This window comes from Simochromis diagramma, unplaced genomic scaffold (assembly GCF_900408965.1).
Source record: "Simochromis diagramma unplaced genomic scaffold, fSimDia1.1 OVJJ01000501.1, whole genome shotgun sequence".
In the NCBI taxonomy this organism is placed as follows: domain Eukaryota; kingdom Metazoa; phylum Chordata; class Actinopteri; order Cichliformes; family Cichlidae; genus Simochromis; species Simochromis diagramma.
The window spans coordinates 3,868,469-3,887,805 of record NW_024387320.1 but is presented as its reverse complement, the minus strand read 5'-3'; the positions used below and the strand labels follow the sequence as shown (position 1 = coordinate 3,887,805).

At 41.6% G+C, this 19,337-nt stretch overlaps 2 protein-coding genes across 6 annotated transcripts; both read left to right on the top strand.

Moving 5' to 3' along the window:
• Positions 1-1,302: 1,302 nt before the first annotated feature.
• On the top strand, positions 1,303-14,793 carry rev1 (REV1 DNA directed polymerase). 4 transcript variants are annotated; one of them, XM_040005584.1, is made up of 22 exons: positions 1,303-1,533; positions 4,627-4,701; positions 5,303-5,435; positions 6,129-6,297; positions 6,393-6,854; positions 7,359-8,215; positions 8,622-8,720; positions 8,824-8,940; positions 9,028-9,154; positions 9,232-9,360; positions 9,453-9,607; positions 9,693-9,812; positions 9,907-10,127; positions 10,253-10,425; positions 10,551-10,780; positions 10,860-11,050; positions 11,139-11,405; positions 11,743-11,842; positions 11,992-12,197; positions 12,300-12,450; positions 12,564-12,666; positions 12,784-14,793. In XM_040005584.1, the coding sequence occupies exons 2-22, from the start codon at positions 4,636-4,638 to the stop codon at positions 12,893-12,895; spliced, it is 4,188 nt and encodes a 1,395-aa protein (XP_039861518.1). In that variant the 5' UTR covers positions 1,303-1,533; positions 4,627-4,635; the 3' UTR covers positions 12,896-14,793. The 4 variants fall into 4 exon arrangements, with proteins under 4 accessions (XP_039861518.1, XP_039861519.1, XP_039861516.1 ...); XM_040005585.1 differs by lacking the exon at positions 1,303-1,533 and adding an exon at positions 3,355-3,832 and having other exon boundaries at positions 7,359-8,206; XM_040005582.1 differs by lacking the exon at positions 1,303-1,533 and adding an exon at positions 3,355-3,832.
• Positions 14,794-15,596: 803 nt separating this feature from the next.
• Positions 15,597-18,390, top strand: txndc9 (thioredoxin domain containing 9). 2 transcript variants are annotated; one of them, XM_040005596.1, is made up of 5 exons: positions 15,597-15,706; positions 16,511-16,696; positions 17,037-17,155; positions 17,447-17,701; positions 17,790-18,390. In XM_040005596.1, the coding sequence occupies exons 2-5, from the start codon at positions 16,523-16,525 to the stop codon at positions 17,902-17,904; spliced, it is 663 nt and encodes a 220-aa protein (XP_039861530.1). In that variant the 5' UTR covers positions 15,597-15,706; positions 16,511-16,522; the 3' UTR covers positions 17,905-18,390. The 2 variants fall into 2 exon arrangements, with proteins under 2 accessions (XP_039861530.1, XP_039861531.1); XM_040005597.1 differs by lacking the exon at positions 15,597-15,706 and adding an exon at positions 15,781-16,117.
• The last annotated feature ends 947 nt before the right edge of the window (positions 18,391-19,337 follow it).

The following is a 19,337-nucleotide window of genomic DNA, read 5'->3' as shown; positions in this document are numbered from 1 at the left end:
TGGATGATGGCTGTATATAGTGCTTTTCTACTCTGAGCACTCAAAATGCATTTTACTAGAAGCCTTATTCTCCCAGTAACACACAAATTCTTACAAGTGCTTTTTTCTACACCTAAGCACGCCCTGTCTAACATTTGCACACTCCAGTGGATGCCCTAAATTTAAATATCATCCCCAAGAATACTTCAACATGCAGACTGGAGTAGCTGGGAATTGAACTACTGACCTTCTGATTAATAGACTGCCTGCACTACCCCAATGTTGAGATTACTTGAGAGAAAAAATGTAGGTGGCTAATCAGAGGCAACATGTGTTGCATGTGTTTCAGTGTACTTAATGAACCTTTAAATAAGTGCAGGTGTACATTTATAGAAAGGTACTTTGCATATTTTTGACCTTACTTGTGAATAAGGACTGCTCAGATGAACACACTTTCTTATGAATGTTTCTCATTAGGAAACTTAGTTCATTATACTGATTATAGCTTTGCTGATAGGTTCCTTTGATGATTTGGAGGAGGATCTTTTCTGGGCTTTTTTTCCATTACACTCATGCACGCACACACAGTCATAGTTGATTTACACACAAGAGAAGAAGGTCCGCACAATGTGACTGTAAACAGATTTATGTTCCCCAAAACATGAGTCATGAACACAAACATTCACACTGAGTGAAAGTCAGCCTCATTAGTCACCAAGTTACACTCTCCATCACTCCACTCCACCACTTCCTGCTGCACCAACACAGATGTCGCACATGAAGCTTCAGCATCCGATGTCTGGTACCATAGCAACAGAGAACAACCAATAAGGGGTGTGGGGATGGGAGGGGTGAGTGCTTTTTGGGACAGGCTTGGGTCAGTAGCATCCTTGCTTTCAGTGAAATACGAAGTCTCCAAACACAATCAGTAGCAGACTACTTGTTTATCCCCCTGAAAAATATGACCCACTTTATTTACACTTCCCTTAACACGCAGGCTCCTTTGTTGCAGTCTTTATTTTAAACAAACCGATCAAAGATGAGAAAGCTTTGATTAAGTGTCCAAATCAAACAAGGTACTACAAAGGAGACAGGGCCCAGACTAGTTTTTTTTATGCTCCTCAGCGTCCAACTCACTTATTTTGCTAGCGATGGAGGAAACTCCACCCCGTCTTTGCTTTTGCTAGCGCTGTTTTTAATACTATGCAAGACTACGGTTAAAATAGAGAGCAGGTTCGCGCGGATGAGTGTTCACGTCCTCGTTGGTGCTGCACGTGCCTCTGCGTCACGGCCGTCAGTTGCCTATGAGATGAACGGCCATCTGAGGACAACCGTGCTGGGAGCCAGACAGTATACGCACACCACGGGGAAAAAAACCGGTGTATGTGTGTGTGTCCCTAGACTGCTCCGCCAACCGCTGTTGTGCCGCAGAAAAGCGGACACCTTGCACACAAACCCTCCTGAGTTCAAATGAGCAGCGTCACTCTGAAATAACCGACTGTCGCCGCGACAAAATAGCGGCTTCACAACGGCGACTCGTTTTATGGCTCCCGAGTGAGTAAATCAGCACCGCCAGTGGGTTAAAAACAGAGCTTTCATGAACTGTTATAGACAATCCAGGTGACATGTACGTGACTGTCCGCGTAGTGGCAGCATCGCAGCTTCAAGCAAATACTGTATACAGTGCTGAAAACAAGAAGCCGGGGATGACGCGTCAAGCTACCTGAAAGGGTACACGACGACCGGAAGTTGGGCGTATTTTGTTTTTGAAAATAGCGGTTTATGCTAGGCAAATTTTTCTGTTTAAATCAACAGATATATAGAAATGTGTGTTTGATTTTAAGGAAAGCGCACTAATTATAATTTGGTATTTTTTCTACACTACATATCATACATACAGAAATACATTTTTAAAAACTATAGAAAATCAAATGCTGTCCACATGTTTGAATATGCTGAACGGTTATCTTAGCTTATGAGTGTGCGTTTTCCATAAGTTTACAATATGACATAAAACTACTGTGTTAACAGTCTGGATATTGTAAAATAAGCTCATGTCTGCAGTGCAGTATATATGTGAGTAATCATACACACCATAAGAGATTACACTGGAGGTATAGGTCAATTAAATTCCACATAATTTTGCTCCCTTACACAAAATGTTACCATAGTGGTCTATTTTTGTTCTACCTCTTTTGGCTGCTCAATATAGGGGTTGCCACAGTGGATCATCTGCCTCCATCTCACCCTGTCCCTAACATCCTCCTCTGTCACAGCAACACTCTCCATGTTCTCCAAGAACTTTGTCTGTTGTCTTCCTCATCTCCTCCTGCCTGGCAGCTCCATGTCCAAGATCCTTTGTTCAGTATATCCACTGTGCCTCCCCTGCACATGTCCAAGCCATGCCAGCTTTGCTTTGCATTTGTCTCCAAATCGCTCAACCTGAGCTGTCCTTATGGTGTACTCCTTTCTAGTCGTGTCCATCCTGGTCAGTCCCAGTGAAAATCTAGCGTATTCAGCTCGTGTCTTTTTCGTGTCACCATCTACAAACTATATACCATAGCATCTCATAAAACTTCCTTTTCACTCTTGTTGCTATCTTTATCTCAAAATTATTCTTGACACTTCTCTCTGTCCATTCCAAACCACCTGCACTCCTTTCTTTACCTCCCTTGTACACTGTACATTGCTTTGGATGGTTGATCTCAGGTATTTAACCTCATCTACCTTCACTTCACCTGCTTCTTGCAGCTTCACTGTTAGTGTTTCCACAAAGCAGTTTCCTTCTCATTCACACACATGCATTCTGTTTTGTTTGTACTGACTTTCCATCTGCAGAGCATACCTCCACTTGTCCAGGCTCACTACAGATGATGTCATCTGGAAACGGAGACTCCTGCTTGACCTGTCCATCGTTATCAAATCAAATCACTTTTATTGTCACATCACATATGCAGGTACATTGGTACAGCACATGTGAGTGAAATTCTTGTGTGCGAGCTTCACAAGCAACAGAGTTGTGCAAAATACAATAATGTAAACAAGCAAAATACAAGAATGGCTACATCTGAAACTAATAAATATATGTACAATATATAATAGTATATGCATTTCTGGATGTGTATACTAAATATTTTCCTACGTGTGTGTGTGTGTGTGTACACATATTTAACAAATTAAATAGAGTAAACAATAAATAAAATATATAAAATATACAGAGTTGAGACATGTGCAAAACAGTGGCATTACTGTACAGTATGGAGTGCATAATGTTAAAGTTCCAGTAGTGAAGCTGAGGTGTCTATGACGTGTTCAGCAGTCTGATGGCCTGGTGGAAGAAGCTGTCTCTCAGTCTGCTGGTACGTTACAAACAAGAAAGGGCTCAGAGCTGATCTCTAATGTAATCCGACCCCCATCTTGACTCTATTTATCACACCTCATGGCAGCTCTGCACACCCTTGTTCCAGAAAACCATAACAGCCTAGTCGACAACCTTTATTTTGAAAGTTTTGCTACCGGAACTACTTTTGCCCTACTCATTGGTGCTTGCTGAGAGAGAGAAAAGAAAGCAAAGGGATTCAGGCGGTTGAAATGGAGAGCGAAGGGACTGGGAGGGTGAGTGAAAATGTTCAAGAGACATGGCGTGGCAGCATGACACAATAAAGGGGACCTCGGTTCACCAAAAGGAGTCCTCGGAATAACAGAATCGGGGAGGCGGAGGACTCGATCTGACTGTCAGAGGATTTTCATCTCGCTTTGCTTTGGTCTTACCTCGTTTAACCCAATCAGTGGGCACACAACGTATCTGCAGAGAGAAGTCTGTGGCTAACAACCAAGTCTGACAGGATACAAGGTAAAGCACTTCTCTTTGCGAGCAATCACTCAGGAAGGTTGGTTTGTTTACAGCCGTGGTTATCGCCACACTAAAGTTGCATAGTGTTATAGCGCTGTTTAACGCTGGGTTGCTAATTCTACCAGTATTGTTAGCAAGAGTCTGCAAAACACTCAAACTGTTCCTGATCCTTGATTTATAATACCATTTAGTGGCGTAGCGACATGCATTATTAACCAGCTAAAACCGCTTAGAGTTGCTAGGCTAATGCTAGCCGTCCACCTAGCTCGTACATGGAAGAAGTGACAAAGTGGCACATGGGGCTATGCTGTGACCTATAGCGACTCGTTGTGACCTACCTGTCAACCGCAGAGAATCTGCCCGGGCATGTCCTTTGGCACGGGCGGCTTTCCCTTAAAGTGTGCGGCCAGTACCATGGCATCTAAGCTCATTTAACATTGATTCGTTTAACTGTTGTTAATATCAGTCATCAACACTGGTTGCATTGTTCCTGCCATTTGGTTTGCACATGGGGAAGTTTTGTAAACAAGAGACATCACTCAGGAAGGACTGACTTTACTGTCACCTGGTGTTTAAAATAACTGCCACACCATCTGAGCAGCATTTATGACATTTAGGTTCATTTCAGATTGGATAAAAAGCTGTTATGCATCGCAAAGGTAATTTTCTTGTCCTCCTGGATTTAACCATAACCTGTGAAATTAAGTCAGCAGTTTTATTGTGTGCATTTATGATTGTGCATCTCTGACTTGTTCTGTCTTTGTACTGAGGAATTGTCTCTCTTCTGCTTTCAGATACTCAGTATGAGTCGAGATGGTTGGATGAGGAAAAGAGCCAATGCCAGCGATGACAATGGTTGGGGCGAAAGGGTGAGTCTTATTTAACTCAGCTCGGTATGGAATGGAGCTGTGTGTAAGGATAGTCAGTTAAAAGGTATTACATGGTTTGTGCATTGTGTGCCTTCCAGCATTAATGGGGACACTAGGAACACCCCATCGCCCTCCCACACACTCATTATAACAGCTAAGAGCTGGATTTAGATCACTAGTTGTCTAATTGGTTAAGACTGGCATTCACATTTATGCTTTATAAGAAGAGTGAGCTCTCCATATAGCAGTCCAAAATACAGGCAAGGCAATAATGAAAACTCAAGTAGACAGCAATATATCATAATATCAGTATCTGTGCAGAATAACTGAGTGAGAAAACCTCCAGTGTATGTATGTGTGTGTGTGTGTGTGTGTGTGTGTGTGTGTGTGTGTGTGTGTGTATATATATATATATGTATATGTATATATGTGTGTATGTTTAGATATTGTGTGCAATATTATGACTGTATGTACATATCACATAAAATATTTTAAAATCTTCATATTTTTGCTGGTCATGTGCAAACCATAAAAATCTGGTTTGTTAATTGTTTCCTGTTTGTCTTTTTGTTTCTATAACTGCTCTAATTACTGCATGCAGGGCGGCTACATGGCCGCCAAAGTTTCTAAGCTGGACGAGCAGTTTAGACTTGACGCCCCCAGAGAAAAGCAAAAAGAAGGAGCGTGCTCCAGCATCTTCACCGGAGTGGCTATTTATGTCAACGGATACACAGGTAATGCTTTGTAAATATTTATGCAGATTATACATTTGGTTTGCCTCATTTCTTCAGCTGCTCCAGCATGAACACCATAAATTCTCTCAGATTTCTCTCTCAGAGGATTAACTGATGAAAACAGTCTTCTGAATGCTGTTTTCTTTCAGAAATTAAAAAAGTACATACAGACTTCTTTGGCATTTTTACTCACACTGATTTATTAGTTTTTTTGGTTTGATTTATAGTTTCATAAATCAGTTTTTGACTGTCTTGATTTTATAACTCAAGGTACTGTTTTTCCACTGTGATCAAATCACAGGTTAGTGTATGCTTGATGTAGTATTGTATTTTTCTTTCATAAAAGCTTTGTAGCTCAAAATCATCATATGAAAAATGATCAAGGGAAAAAAATAACTTGGAAAAACTGAAATAAACATCAGGCTCATCACCTGATGACATCTGCAGCACACTGGAGACTCATCTCACAGGCAAAAGATGCCAAAGTGCAGTAGGTTGGGAGTTTTTATCCACACAGTGACTGTGGCTGTGTTAAAATTGCTGGTTTTTGAGGCACTGGGAAATATGACAGTGATGTATCCTGATGAGCTGACAGCTGTCATGATGCACATCAAGATGCTGTCTAAGGTGTTTTTTGCCTTTTAGTAAGTTGACATTGTCATTTTTGCCACACTTTCATATTTTTGGGAGCAGATCCCAGTGCAGATGAACTACGCAGACTGATGATGCTGCATGGGGGTCAGTTTCATGTCTACTATTCACGCTCCAAAACCACCCACATCATCGCCACTAACTTGCCTAACAGCAAAATTCAGGAGCTCAAAGGGGAGAAGGTCATCAGGCCAGAGTGGATCACTGACAGGTCTGTTCATTGCCAGGTGATAATGTTTATATTTCATATTTTGTTGTACAGTATTAGCTGAAAACCTTGTTTATCTTGTCATTTGTTTAAAACAGTATCAAAGCTGGGCACCTCCTGCCATATCTACAGTACCAGCTGTATGGCAAACACAAAGGCCCGCTCTTCCCTGGCATGACTCTTCGTCAGACCTCAGAGATTCCTGGACCGAGCCATGGGGTGCTTCAATCAAGTGCCCATCTAAAACTAAATCTGCCGCAATGCAAAATTAAACCCCCTGTTCTCAATCATAAGAAGTCTTTATGCAGCGCTCAGAGCACCCCCATCCCCATCCCCGTCCACATCCCCAGCCAATCCCGACCTCAACCTGAGTCCATTCAGCACAGCTCTCCAGCTCGCTTTGTTAACCCCGAACCGAGTCACTCTGCATCCGGCCACCTCATTACAGATCCCAGCCACAGAAGCCCTTTGCACACACACCTGCTGCTTAATCCAAACTCCACAAAGCACCCACACAAGTCTCCGCAGTCTGCTTCCCCACAGGAAGCGGAATTAAAAACGTGAGTATGTAAAGTAAGTAGTTAAACTTAAAGTGGACCTCTTATGCATTTTTCCTTATTCATTATCTGGCATCGAAACACTATATTTCAGACATTTGTTCTACTTTCAGACCACTCTGATGTCATAGAGGTGGCCTATCCTTTATAATATGTTTGACACAAGGCTCCTGTTGTGCACACATTCGATGTTCAGATAGTCTTTTTCAGAATGAAGTTGGCTTAAAGGGAGATGTGTTAGCACAACTAATTTCAGATCGTGTAAGATAAATGAGGTTTCATTTGAATTGAGAATCAAGCAACTCTAGTAGACTCAAGTAACACAAATAAGGATCTGAAAATGTGAAAAATAGGTCCACTTTAGGTAATAGCTCAGTAAGTTCTGTAGATTTTTTTTTTAAATTAACTTTACATTTTAAGGTTTTGAACAGAAATCTTTAAAGAGCTTGAAGGGTTTTTTTTTTAAATGTCATTGATTAAAAACTCTTCATGTCCTTTTTATCACAGAAATAGAAACTTGCAGACCTCAGTGGATGTGAGCCATTCAAAAATGAATGAAATCCAAGAGTGTAGCAAAGAAGAACCTCATCTCGCTGGGGCCTCAGATGTGAAGGATGCCCCCTTGACCAATGGACACACTCACATTGTTAATGGTGCCTTAAATTCAGAGGACCTGTCCCCTGTTACAAATCAACCATTTTTGATCAACAGCCTGTCCAAATGCAGGGTTAGGAGTTCACCAGATAAACCTCAAAGTCCTTCTGTACAGTTCCAGGCCAAGCCTGACCCCTACGAGTTTCCCCAAAGCCCTCCAAAGCAATCTGACCAGTCCCTTGACCTCGTGCAGCAATCCAGCTCACAAAGAGCCAATGAGAAAAGACTTAAGCCTCCACCACCAACCTATCAAGAGGCTATAAAAGCCACTGAAAGCCACCTCTTCCCAAAGCAGCTTCAAGCACCCCTTCAGGTCGATATGATTTCTGAAAAGACTCTTTCTCCTGCATCTCGCTCTCTTTCACATTCTCCAGTTCGACTAAACGGAAGTCACCACAACGCCTTTACATCTGACTCTGCCTCCCTCAGCACAAATAATGTAACATTCAAATCTGAACCTCCCATGGACGAGTCATCGTCATCATTATCCAAGTCTTCAGCACAGCTGCTAGAACATACGGGCAGTTTGATCTCCGAGTTCTACTCTCACTCACGTTTGCACCAGATTTCCACGTGGAGGAGTGGCTTTTCTGAGTATGTCAATGAACTGCACAGCAAACGAAAAGGAGCAGGGGGCGCCAGCCTTCCTGGGAAAGAGCGTTTGAGGAAATCTGCGGCCCAGCGATCTATAGACGCTAAAGGTAGGAAAGGTAGGGTTGCTGTGTTTGTTTTCTGTACATTTCTGAGGGCTTCTTTTCTTTATGTTGCCTAAAGACTTTGGACCAGGGATAAAAGATGTGCCCTTGCCTGCTCCAGCCGGGGACCTTGGTTGTATGTCAGTCAAGGTCTAGGTCCCCTATAAAGGGAAAAAAAAGCTTAGCAGTATATCATGATTTATAATTCTACAATTACCATTTTTTTTTTTTTTTGCAGTTGTATGACTTGTATGCTAGAAAACCTGGTATATATTGAGTATAGCAGTGAATACCTTTTAATTGGTAGGCCGTCGACATCATTGAGGCACTGCATACATGCACCACAATTGTGCATTAATATTTTATTTAAATCTGAAAAACTGCCCATTGACAATATTTGTATGTATTTGTTATGTGTCAGGTTCATCAGCCCAAGTCAGTGTTAAATCTTGTATCCTCCATGTGGACATGGACTGTTTCTTTGTGTCTGTGGGGATTCGAAATCGACCAGATCTTAAAGGCAAGCCACGTTTTTGTCTGTTTAAATGTGCTATCAGTAAATTTAAAAAAAAAAATATGGATGTAACACACTCGCCGCTCGTGTTTAAAATTGGTTCTTCCAGGTAAGCCTGTAGCTGTGACCAGTAATCGTGGACAGGGCAGAGGGCCTGTGAGACCAGGAGCTAACCCTCAGCTGGAGATGGAATACTACCAGAAAAAATACACACATCCACAAGCTGGTGAGATTGTCATAACAGTGGCTTTCACAGGCTTTTACATGTCCAGCCCTTCTGTAACTAAGCGTCCCCTCTCTGTTCACCTTTCAGAGAGCGCAGAGGATGAGATACACACAACTCCTTCACAAGAAAGCCCTGACTCTCGTACCAATGGAGTAGAGCAGGATGCTGTTGCTCTCTCAATGGCAGAGATTGCATCCTGCAGTTATGAGGCCAGGTAACCTATAAAAACAGATCAGGTCTGCCTTAGTTTCGTAACAATAAGAATATGAACATATATTCTTTCTTCCACAGGCAAGCGGGCGTAAGAAACGGCATGTTTTTTGGGAAAGCAAAACAGCTGTGCCCCGCACTGCAGTCTGTCCCATATGATTTTGAGGCCTATAAAGAGGTGGCCCTCAATATGTATGAGACTCTGGCCAGGTAGAAAAACAGCGCTATCTTTTACTCACACTAATTATGTTCTCCCTTAATTATTAATATGCATAACTTATTCATGATTTTACTCTTTTCAGTTATACCCATGACATCGAGGCCCTCAGCTGCGATGAAGTGTTGATAGATGGCTCTGCACTGCTAGCTGAAGTGGGTGCCAGCCCTGAAGATCTAGCCAAAGCGGTCAGAGCAGACATCAAGGAGAAAACGGGATGCTGTGCTTCAGTGGGCATGGGTAATTTGTTTGCCCAGTTCGTACTGTAAAATAGATCAAGGCGGCCGCTGCATTTTACAAAGTCTGACTAATCTGGTCTCTTCAGGGTCCAACATCCTTTTGGCTCGGCTGGCGACTCGTAAGGCCAAACCTGACGGCCAGTATTTCCTAAAGTCTGAAGAAGTGGACGATTTTATCAGGGACCTCCCGGTGACAAGCTTGCCTGGTAGGTGTGCAGCACCACCTTCTGGACAATCCACTGATATCAATTCTGTGTGGTAAAATATTCAGTCAATTGATGGTGATGCTACTTTTTCAAGGTGTTGGGCCTGTTATGGGGAGAAAGCTGGCCCTCATGGGTGTGCGGTCCTGTGGTGACCTCCAACAAGTTTCTCTGTCTAAGCTGCAAAAGAAGTTTGGACCCCGTACTGGACAGACTCTGTTCCGCTTCTGTAGGGGTCTAGACGACCGGCCAGTCCGCTATGAAAAGGAAAGGAAATCTGTCTCTGCTGAGATGAACTACAACATCCGCTTTACTCGGGTTAGACCTGCTATTTGTCCTCCCTTCTGTGTCATGTGTTCTACTTCAACATGCCAGCTTTTTTTTTTTTTTTTTTTTTTTTTTTTTTTTTCCCCCTTCTAATCCTCTTATGTATCGTTTACCAGGTTGATGAGACGGAGTGTTTCCTGACTAATTTGTCCATGGAAGTGCAAAAACGTTTACAAGAAGCAGGTCTGCGGGGTCGAAGAGTCACTCTGAAAGTCATGGTTCGCAAAATTGGAGCGCCACTTGAACCTGCTAAATACGGTGGCCATGGCATATGTGATCATTTAGCCAAGTAAGAAAGAGATCGTTATTCTGTCCTTGTGTGTTACAACTAAATCTTCATATTTTCTCCTCTGTTGTTTATCCTTACCACTGTTTCTTTGTAAGCTTATCTTTATCTGTCTCCCTTTTCATCAGGACCGTGATGCTTGCTCAGTCCACTGACAGTGGTCAGCTAATCGCTGCTGCAGTCATCAAGCTGTTCCACGCCATGAAGGTAGAGGTGCAAGACTTGAGAGGAGTTGGCATTCAGGTTCAGCTTCTTGAGGGACATCAGTCTGCAACACAGGACTGCCGAGGCCTCCGAGGACGCTCCATCAAAGAGATGCTGTTAGGCCAGGCATCGAGTGCCAGATCTACTAACCGAGGCGCGTTCGGTGTTTTTTGGTTCCGCTTGTCTTCATTGCTGTCTGTAAAAATCACTTACGTCTTGTAATATTATTACAGATGCTGCAGACGCGCTTCAGGAGAAGACTACTTCCTCTACAACAGTCCCAACAGCAAACTCCGCGCCATATCCTTTGTCACCTGCTGAGCCAGTACCCGGAACAAGCAAGGAACAACCAGCGTGCAGACAAACTCCAAAGCATTCTCGGACACGTCTCAACTTCAGTATCGAAGTCCCCTCCCCTTCACAGGTCAGGACTGGAGTGAAATGTCTGACTGGTAAAACAAAACCTAAACGGTAACACGCCTCTAACAAACTGTCTCCTAATTTTGTCCAAGGTGGATCGTTCTGTGTTGGAGGCCCTGCCTGCAGAGCTGAGAGAACAAGTGGAGCAGTCGTGGACCAGGAGAGATGGGAGGCCAAATAACTGCCATTCCCCTGGTCTGCAGCTTTCCCCTCTCATTTCTCATCCAGCCTCTCCCCCTCGTCCTCCCCTTGCAACCGTACCTGCACTGAATTATCCACCTGTAGGAACGTTGGTCCTGCAGATTCCAAACCAGCCAGAAAGTCCAGGAATTGTACTGGAACTGCCTAACTTCTCACAGGTGTGTGTGCTATTAGATTTTTTTTTTAATTTTTTTTATTTTTTTGGTGATGGTTTGCCGGTGGTTTAATTTTACAGTCTAAAGTACAGAGAAAATCAGGAAAAATTGGAAACTGTAGTTTCTGTTGTACTCCATTCCACAGAAACATGTAGTGCCTTGGTGGCTTGTAGCAATTTTGCTTATTGGAGCCTTTAAACAGCACAAAGCACTTTTCTCTACTGGAAATGTGCCATGAACACATGAGTTGTGACTGAAGCAGATGGTCCCACAAGTTAAAGAAAACAAAAGCTGGTTTCATTGTTGGTAGTAAGTGAGCTTCCCATCTGTCTGACTGCAGGTCGATCCAGATGTGTTTGCTGCCCTTCCCAAAGAATTACAGGAGGAGCTGAAGGCTGCCTACAGCCGCGCAACCGGTGTCCCCCCTCAGGTGAAAATGTGTAAGTCAGCAGATGAATTTCCTGAAGGAGTGCTTTTCTTTTTGATTGGTTGTTTTTACTTTTTATTTTTTTAACCCTGATTTTATTATTTGATTTGATTTTGTTTCTTGTTTGTTTTTTGTTTTTTTGCCCTTCTGGTTTCTCTGCAGTGGAGCAGAAGAATCCACTGCTGCAGCTAAAACAGTCTGGGGCCGGAATCGGCAGCGGTCGTGTAAAGCGTCGCTACAAGAGAAAAAACGCAGTCAGTCCTCTTAAAAAAGGAGCTTCTCCACTCAAGAAGCGTCCAACAACAAACAGCCCAGCCAAAAGCCTGCCACCTACTGGAAAATCACACGAACCAATAAACATTCGAAAGGCAAGTTTGTCCTCTGCTCTATGCATATGATGCTGCCAGCACGTGAAAACATATGATTTAGTTGACTTATCTTTAAAAATTGCAACTTCTTTTCATTCCCAGACTGAAAACGGTCCCTCAACATCAGTTTCGAAACCAGAGATCCCACCAGCTGTGGTTAAATTGGCTGCTCGTCCTCCTCCAGCACTGGCAGGAGCCTGTGACTTGACAGACATTAAAACACTACTACGGGAATGGGTTACCACCATAACAGGTACACAGATGTGTTATGATGGCGTTTCCTGTGGTGCTGTTGTTGTTGTTGATGATTTTTATGGGTTTCCAAAAGTGCATCTTTATCTATTTATTTTTTATTTATTTTTTTAGAACCCATGGAAGAGGACATCTTGCAGGTGGTGAAATATTGCACTGACTTAATTGAGGACAAAGATTTGGAGAAGTTGGATTTGACTATGAAATACATGAAAAGGTTAGTTCTGTGGAGTTAAGATTCCTCAATTTAACCGTCTTCCTCTTTCTTTGTTTTCAAGGTTTCACTTGCTTGTTATGCTTGAGCTTCGTTTTTTGTTTTTGTTTTTCCCTGCAGGCTCATGCAGCAGTCAGTGGAGTCTGTTTGGAGTATGGCTTTTGACTTCATCTTAGACAACGTGCAGGTGGTTTTACAGCAGACTTACGGCAGCACCCTGAAGATAGCATGAAGAACGACGGGGTGCTCTCCTTGCTACATGCGATCGTTGTAAACAACACTTTTTTGATTTGTTAATTTCACAATACAAATCATGATGTCTAAATTCTGACTTATGAAAGATACAAATAATGGCTACACTTTTATGAGAAAGAGCCATGACAGTATTTTGAAGTATTTTGGACAAAGCGGTTGTTTTTATCACAGAACAATGATGATAGTAGCAGCTTTTTGGAAACTCACTTTCATTCACTCTTATTTTCCTACGACTCATTTTCATATGCAAGATTTTATTAAGGGCAAAAAAAGCATTAAGGGTATCTGTTTTTTGTAGCACTGCAAAACTTTCAGCTGGTATTAGATCGCATACTCCTGTGGTGACCTGAGCATTGGTGCTGTAGATCTGCTCCAGAGATCTGTTTCCAGAGACAGTTCAGGGTCATTTTGGGTTAGAGAGTCACAGAGAGTCAGATCTGGAGAGTGGGGCAGTTGTGTTAATGTGGCCAAAAAAATGATGTGAGCAGGCAGGTGATTACACATGCCACAGGTCAGTTTTTGTTTGTTTGTTTGTTTTTGCATGCATCAGGATCTTAACACTGAACCCCACATTCACTGTGCACATAAATGTCCAAAAAGTTAAAAACAAGCGTTCTCCTCGTAGCACTCGACGGCTTTCTGGCTCGATACCAACGAAGGCTGCTGTTAGATCTCTGAGTCGTAGCTGGACTCTGAGACAAACAATAACATCTGTTCCATCCAGGCCTGATTTCGAAATGTATTTTTTTTTTTTTTTCATTTTGGGTTTTTCCCCGTCTTGAGCGTTAGAATCTGGTATGTTAAATTTTCCTCGCTTGGATACATGATCATGTTAAAACAAAAGGTATATTTCAGCAGTTTTACAAACTGCTTACCTTGTAGCATTCTTTATACATAAGACATTTTCAGAAATGATCATTATTTTATCGGTGCTCTTTGCCACTAGCACTTATCTGTGAAGCATCTACTGCTGCGTGCAGCAGTGTCGCTTTTTTTTTTTTTTCTTCGTTTCTCGTTTCTTTCCAAAAAAAGAAGTGCCAAACGCTGTTATTATACTGTGTAAATAATGTTTTAAAGATCTTTGTCTAAAGTTTTAAAAGAAAAAAACATGTATGTAGAAAAATTACCTCTTGTATTGTTTACCGGTAGTGGATTCTTAGTAACTGTCTCTAAATTGTAACTCTTTAAATGTTTCTAAATGTTCCAACATGGAAGTCAGAAGCTGGCCAAAGCACTTGAGGTGAGGTTAACTGTTGATTCTCAGTAGCACTCTGATATAGGAGGATGTCGACAGGGGTCATGGCAATCAATGAGTAGCCTATGCATTTCTATTTTTTCTCACATAACAATGAGATGTCCCTTCAAGACCACGTAACATTAAATAAAGCATTTAGTGTTTATGCTGAATGTGCATAGGAAGAGGCGATCTGATTTTTAACTCTGTCACCCACAGTGTCTGATTCACACCCTCGAGACACTTTGTACAGCTTGCAGCTGTGTCACAGTATTTGTGTGAGGTTTGACTTTAACAGCAGATGCAGCTGCTTGACTTGTGATCGCACCATGGAGGATAATTTGCTTGCAGTTAAAATGCGTGTTTTAAAAGATAATTCTGATATGCAAACCAAATCAATCGGTCATCTTTTGAAACTTGTTGAAATGAATGTAATTTAGAATGTGTGATTCACTTTCAAGACGTTGCTTCTCTTCACCTCTCACGTGTTTCCCGAGGGGAATGGCCAGAAGTTAAAATAAAAATAATAATAATAAATTGGCCTGTCTTGTCTAATCTGGCTCGTGCCTGAAGACCTGAAGCTGTGAAACTTGTTTGTAAGTTTTCTAAACCTTGGTAATAAACTGTAAATTCTGTATTCATTTATTTGTCTTTGCCTTTCTATAAACTGGCCTTCAAAAGGACTTTCAGCTGATAGAATATGGTTATGAAAATTATCTTCAGTGTGTCTGTTGTGTTATTCCCAGGTCTGACAGTGATGAGCATATAAATATGCTAGACATGTCTGTTAGAGATGTATATTATTTTGATGCCAAAAAACATTGAATTTAATAACTTATTTTGTATTGTTTAAATGGGATAAAGTTGACAAGCCGGGGGGGTCTAGAGAAGGCATATGATAGGCTGGCAGGAGAGGAACTGTGGTACCTCACTAAAGAGTAAGTGGTAAAGAAGTATGTGAAGGTGGTGCAGGACAGTGAGACAGTGGTGAGGTGTGCAGCAGGAGTGACAGATGGCTTGAAGATGGGGGATTATATGAAGAATTGATGATATCATCAATGAATATATAGGACAAAGGAGGTTGCTTTTGGAGCTGTAGAGGGTATAAGCCATGGCAACAGCTTTAATCTTCACATTTCGACTTGATTCTCAAAATAGAATTTCGACCCCCCGCCCCTCTTAAAATGCTATTTCAAGTCTTACCTCGAAATTTCGACTTCATTCATGATGTTTTGCATATAAACTACAAATATTCTTCAGCACGGGATTTACTGCAAACAATATAACAATATATTTTTTCTTTAATACATCAGATGACGACTGAGCTTTTGGGTCGCTATAAACAAAAGCAGCAGTACAACGTGAAAAAATATAACACACACACACACACACACACACAAAATAAATTAATAAATAAAAATTAACCCGTAGTATTTCACGAGTTGCCCGGATGTACTTCCCACGACGTCAGACGGGCCCGCTGTGACGTTGTATCCGCAGAGAAACGTTTCGTGCGCGGGCTGAGGTGTTGACGAGCATCTGTCACTTTACTAGGTAATAATTTAATAGCAGCTTGGTTATACTTTATATTTTCGACAAAACGCACAGTTGACGTTCATTAAAAAAAAAAAAAAGATCAATACAACTGTTTCCAAAACTGTTGCTGTAACGTTTGTTAACAATGGCGGGGCTAATGCTAGCTAGTTAAGATAGCAAGCAAACGCAGACTGAGAGTTTATAGGGAGATTTTTTTTTGAACTGCTGGCGTGTACAAGTACGTGTAGCTACGTTTCTTAGTTTGTATAAGTTAGCTGCAGATACGTAAGAGGTACCCAGTTACGGTCTGTGCCTGTACCAGCTAACTGTAGGCACCACCGGGCAGAAACAAGGTGTGCCCCCCTGCCGTTACTGGCTTTGTCTGCGGCGTTAGCTAGCTAAAAGAGGAGCTCTCGGACCAGTTTCTGTGTAAGCAACGTTGCTAACGTTACATTGTTGTACATACTTGATCACACCAGCTCACAGTGTAGGGCTAAAACAGGGTTTTCCCCATTATAAAATTTGGGAACAAAGGCGATGACGAGATTCCTTTCTCTTTATTTTGCGTCTTTGCGCAAAATAAAGCTTATAAATAAGTCGTATGAATAAGTGAACTATTTCCTAGTCGTCATGCGCTCCATCACACTACCTTTGAACTTGTAGCCAGTGCAGTGTGGATGTCACATGACGGATACACATCAGCCACTGACATTTGCAGAAAGCTTGTATCAGCTGATATCGATATTAGGCACTGTGATGTTGTTATTGTCCTGCTGTCTGGTGTCATGTCTCACCATTGTTTATCTGCCCATTTTCAAACAGAGTCAGGCAGCCATGGCTAACCAATCAATGGAAATCATAGCAAAAGTTTTGGAGCAGTCAGCCAAGCTGGTGGAGGAGCAGGTGGATGCCCAGTTGGCCAAGCTGAATGAAATGGATGAAGATGATTTGGAGAGGCTGAAGGAAAGGCGATTAGAGGCACTAAAAAAGGCCCAAAAACAGAAGCAGGTGTGTGGGACAATTTATAATCACTGTAGCATTTTGCTGTGTTAATTTCTTAAAGCAGATAAAATAATTTGAATCACTGAGAAGATTCACTTCTTATCCGCACCATCAGCAGAACCTAGTCTAAAAAATGACACTTTAGACACTACAATTTGTACTGAAGTCACTCAGTTCTTTGAAGGATCATAATAAAACACCTGGTGTCATGTTTATAGACTGCCTTGCTCTGAAGTTAGGCTACACAGCAATTTGGTCTATTATTCAAACCCTTTAAAGAGTGTTTTCATTGTACTCCACTATAATAGCTTTTCTTGTATTTGTAATCTTTTGTTTTGCTTTTCAGGAGTGGTTGTCTAAAGGTCATGGGGAGTACAGAGACATATCCAGTGAGAAAGACTTTTTCAGTGAAGTGAAAGACAGCAAGAATGTCGTGTGCCATTTCTACAGAAATTCAACCTTCAGGTAAGTCACTAAATGATGCAACAGGACCATGAATTAGAAATGTAATGTAGTCCAAAAAACAAAACAAAGAATCAGAGGTAGTTTATAGAAAATTAATATGTTCTGCAAATTAATGAATTTATTTATTAAAATCATCTTTTCAGACAAAATGACATTTCCTATGTGTGAAGTGTGGGAATTTGACCTTTAACAATCAACATTGTGCCTTGTTTAGCGTCAGTTTTTTTTACTCAGTCGCCAAGATATTAATCTGTTGATGTCAGACATCTGAACTTGTCGCTCTGTCCTTAGATGTAAGATCCTCGACAAACACTTGGCCATCTTGGCAAAGAAGCACGTTGAGACCAAATTCATCAAACTGAATGCAGAGAAGGCCCCATTTCTGACAGAGAGGCTGCGCATCAAAGTTATTCCGACTCTGGCTTTGCTTATTGATGGAAAAACAAAGGACTATGTGGTCGGATTCACTGACCTGGGAAACACGGACGAGTTCACCACAGAGATGCTCGAATGGAGACTTGGCTGTGCGGACGTTATTAACTACAGGTGAGATTTGCGGTAGACTCACTCGAGCACCTTATGTGTTGTGAATGAAAATGTTTTATCTAACATGATCCCTTTTTCCTGTTTCTAGTGGCAACCTGAGGGAGCCCCCAACAGCGACACAGAGATCAGGAACAAAGTTCACAAAAGTGGAGAAGAAAACCATCAGAGGGCGAGGTTACGACTCGGATTCTGAAGATGACTGAAGAGGCTTGACAGTGTTCGGGTTTACTCTCTCAGGGCTACCTCATTACTAAAACTCCAGCAGACAGCCCACTTCCTTTTTTCCCTCTTAGTAATTTCTATTTTTTTAATTAACGCAATCCACTGATTCATTTTATTTAAAAAGCATGTTTGTTTCAGCCTTATTTAAGGACTTCTTCACCATGATTTATATTGGAATATCTGAGTAATAAAATGTATGGTTCATGAACAAGGGAGCACACTGAGCGACCACTAGCTGTTAGCTCTGTTTTGTTTTTCTTGATTTACAGGTGTAATCATTTATTGTAGACAGCTGTCTCACGCACTTTCCTGTAACCTTTGTACGTCTCGTGTTGGAACCAAGTTCATGGTGCATGTGAGTGCCAAGATCATCTTTGAAGAGCAAAATAAATTTTTACATGACATTTCATGGTAGCATGAGTTTGACCTAACTAATGCAGACTTAATAAAAACAAGAAAAAGATGGGGAAAAAAAACTGCTTGTGTATTTTTTGTGTTACTTCTTCAGGGTTAGAGGCAGCGTATTTGCAAGAGTTGTATGTTGCCTTTATGGATGAAAATAATACATCCTTAAACTCACTGGATACTTTTGTCTTCAGAACAATCTAAATTCTTCATAGCATAGATTGAACACGGTGCTTGAAATATTCCTCAGAGATTTTGGTCTATATTCACAAGATTACACAGATGCTGCACGTCTATGATGAGAATCTGTCATTGCACTAGATCACAAAGATGGATTGAGAGGCATTGACGGTGGTGCCTATTTGCAGTGAACTCATTGTCATGTTCTTGAAACCAGTTTGAAATATGCTGGAAGCATCAGAAGATTTGTGGACTGTGATCAACAACACTTGGGTAGGTTGTAGTGTTTAAATGATGCTCTGTTGGTACACAACCTTGGAGAAGGTTGTGTTGGAAAATCCCAGAATATAAGCAGTTTCTGAAATACTCAAGACTACACTGTCTGGCATAAACAACCATGGCACACTCAATCACCTTGAGGCATTCTGATACTGCAGCAGGCTGTAATGACCATGTCTAAATGCATGGAGTTGCTGCCATGTGATTGGCTGATTAAATATTTGGATTAGCAAGCAGTATACCATATGTACCTAATGAAGTGGCCAGTATAATTACTGGCAGTGTTTTTGTGTGAGCCTTTGTTCTTAGAAAACAAAATAGGTGGAGTTCCCATTTGCTGTTTTTGCCTTTAAACTGAAAACTATAACCATCTAAAAACATTTTATGGGCGTGGATTATTTGTAGCTGATGAGACTGGCTGGTGCTATGCTGAGCACGTTGAGCATTACTACAAAACTAAAAACCGCAACACAAAAGGGGGCCCTCGAGTTCTATAAATAACTGTTTGGCAGGCTGATACAATTGAGGTGGTGAGCAAAAAAACTTGTCT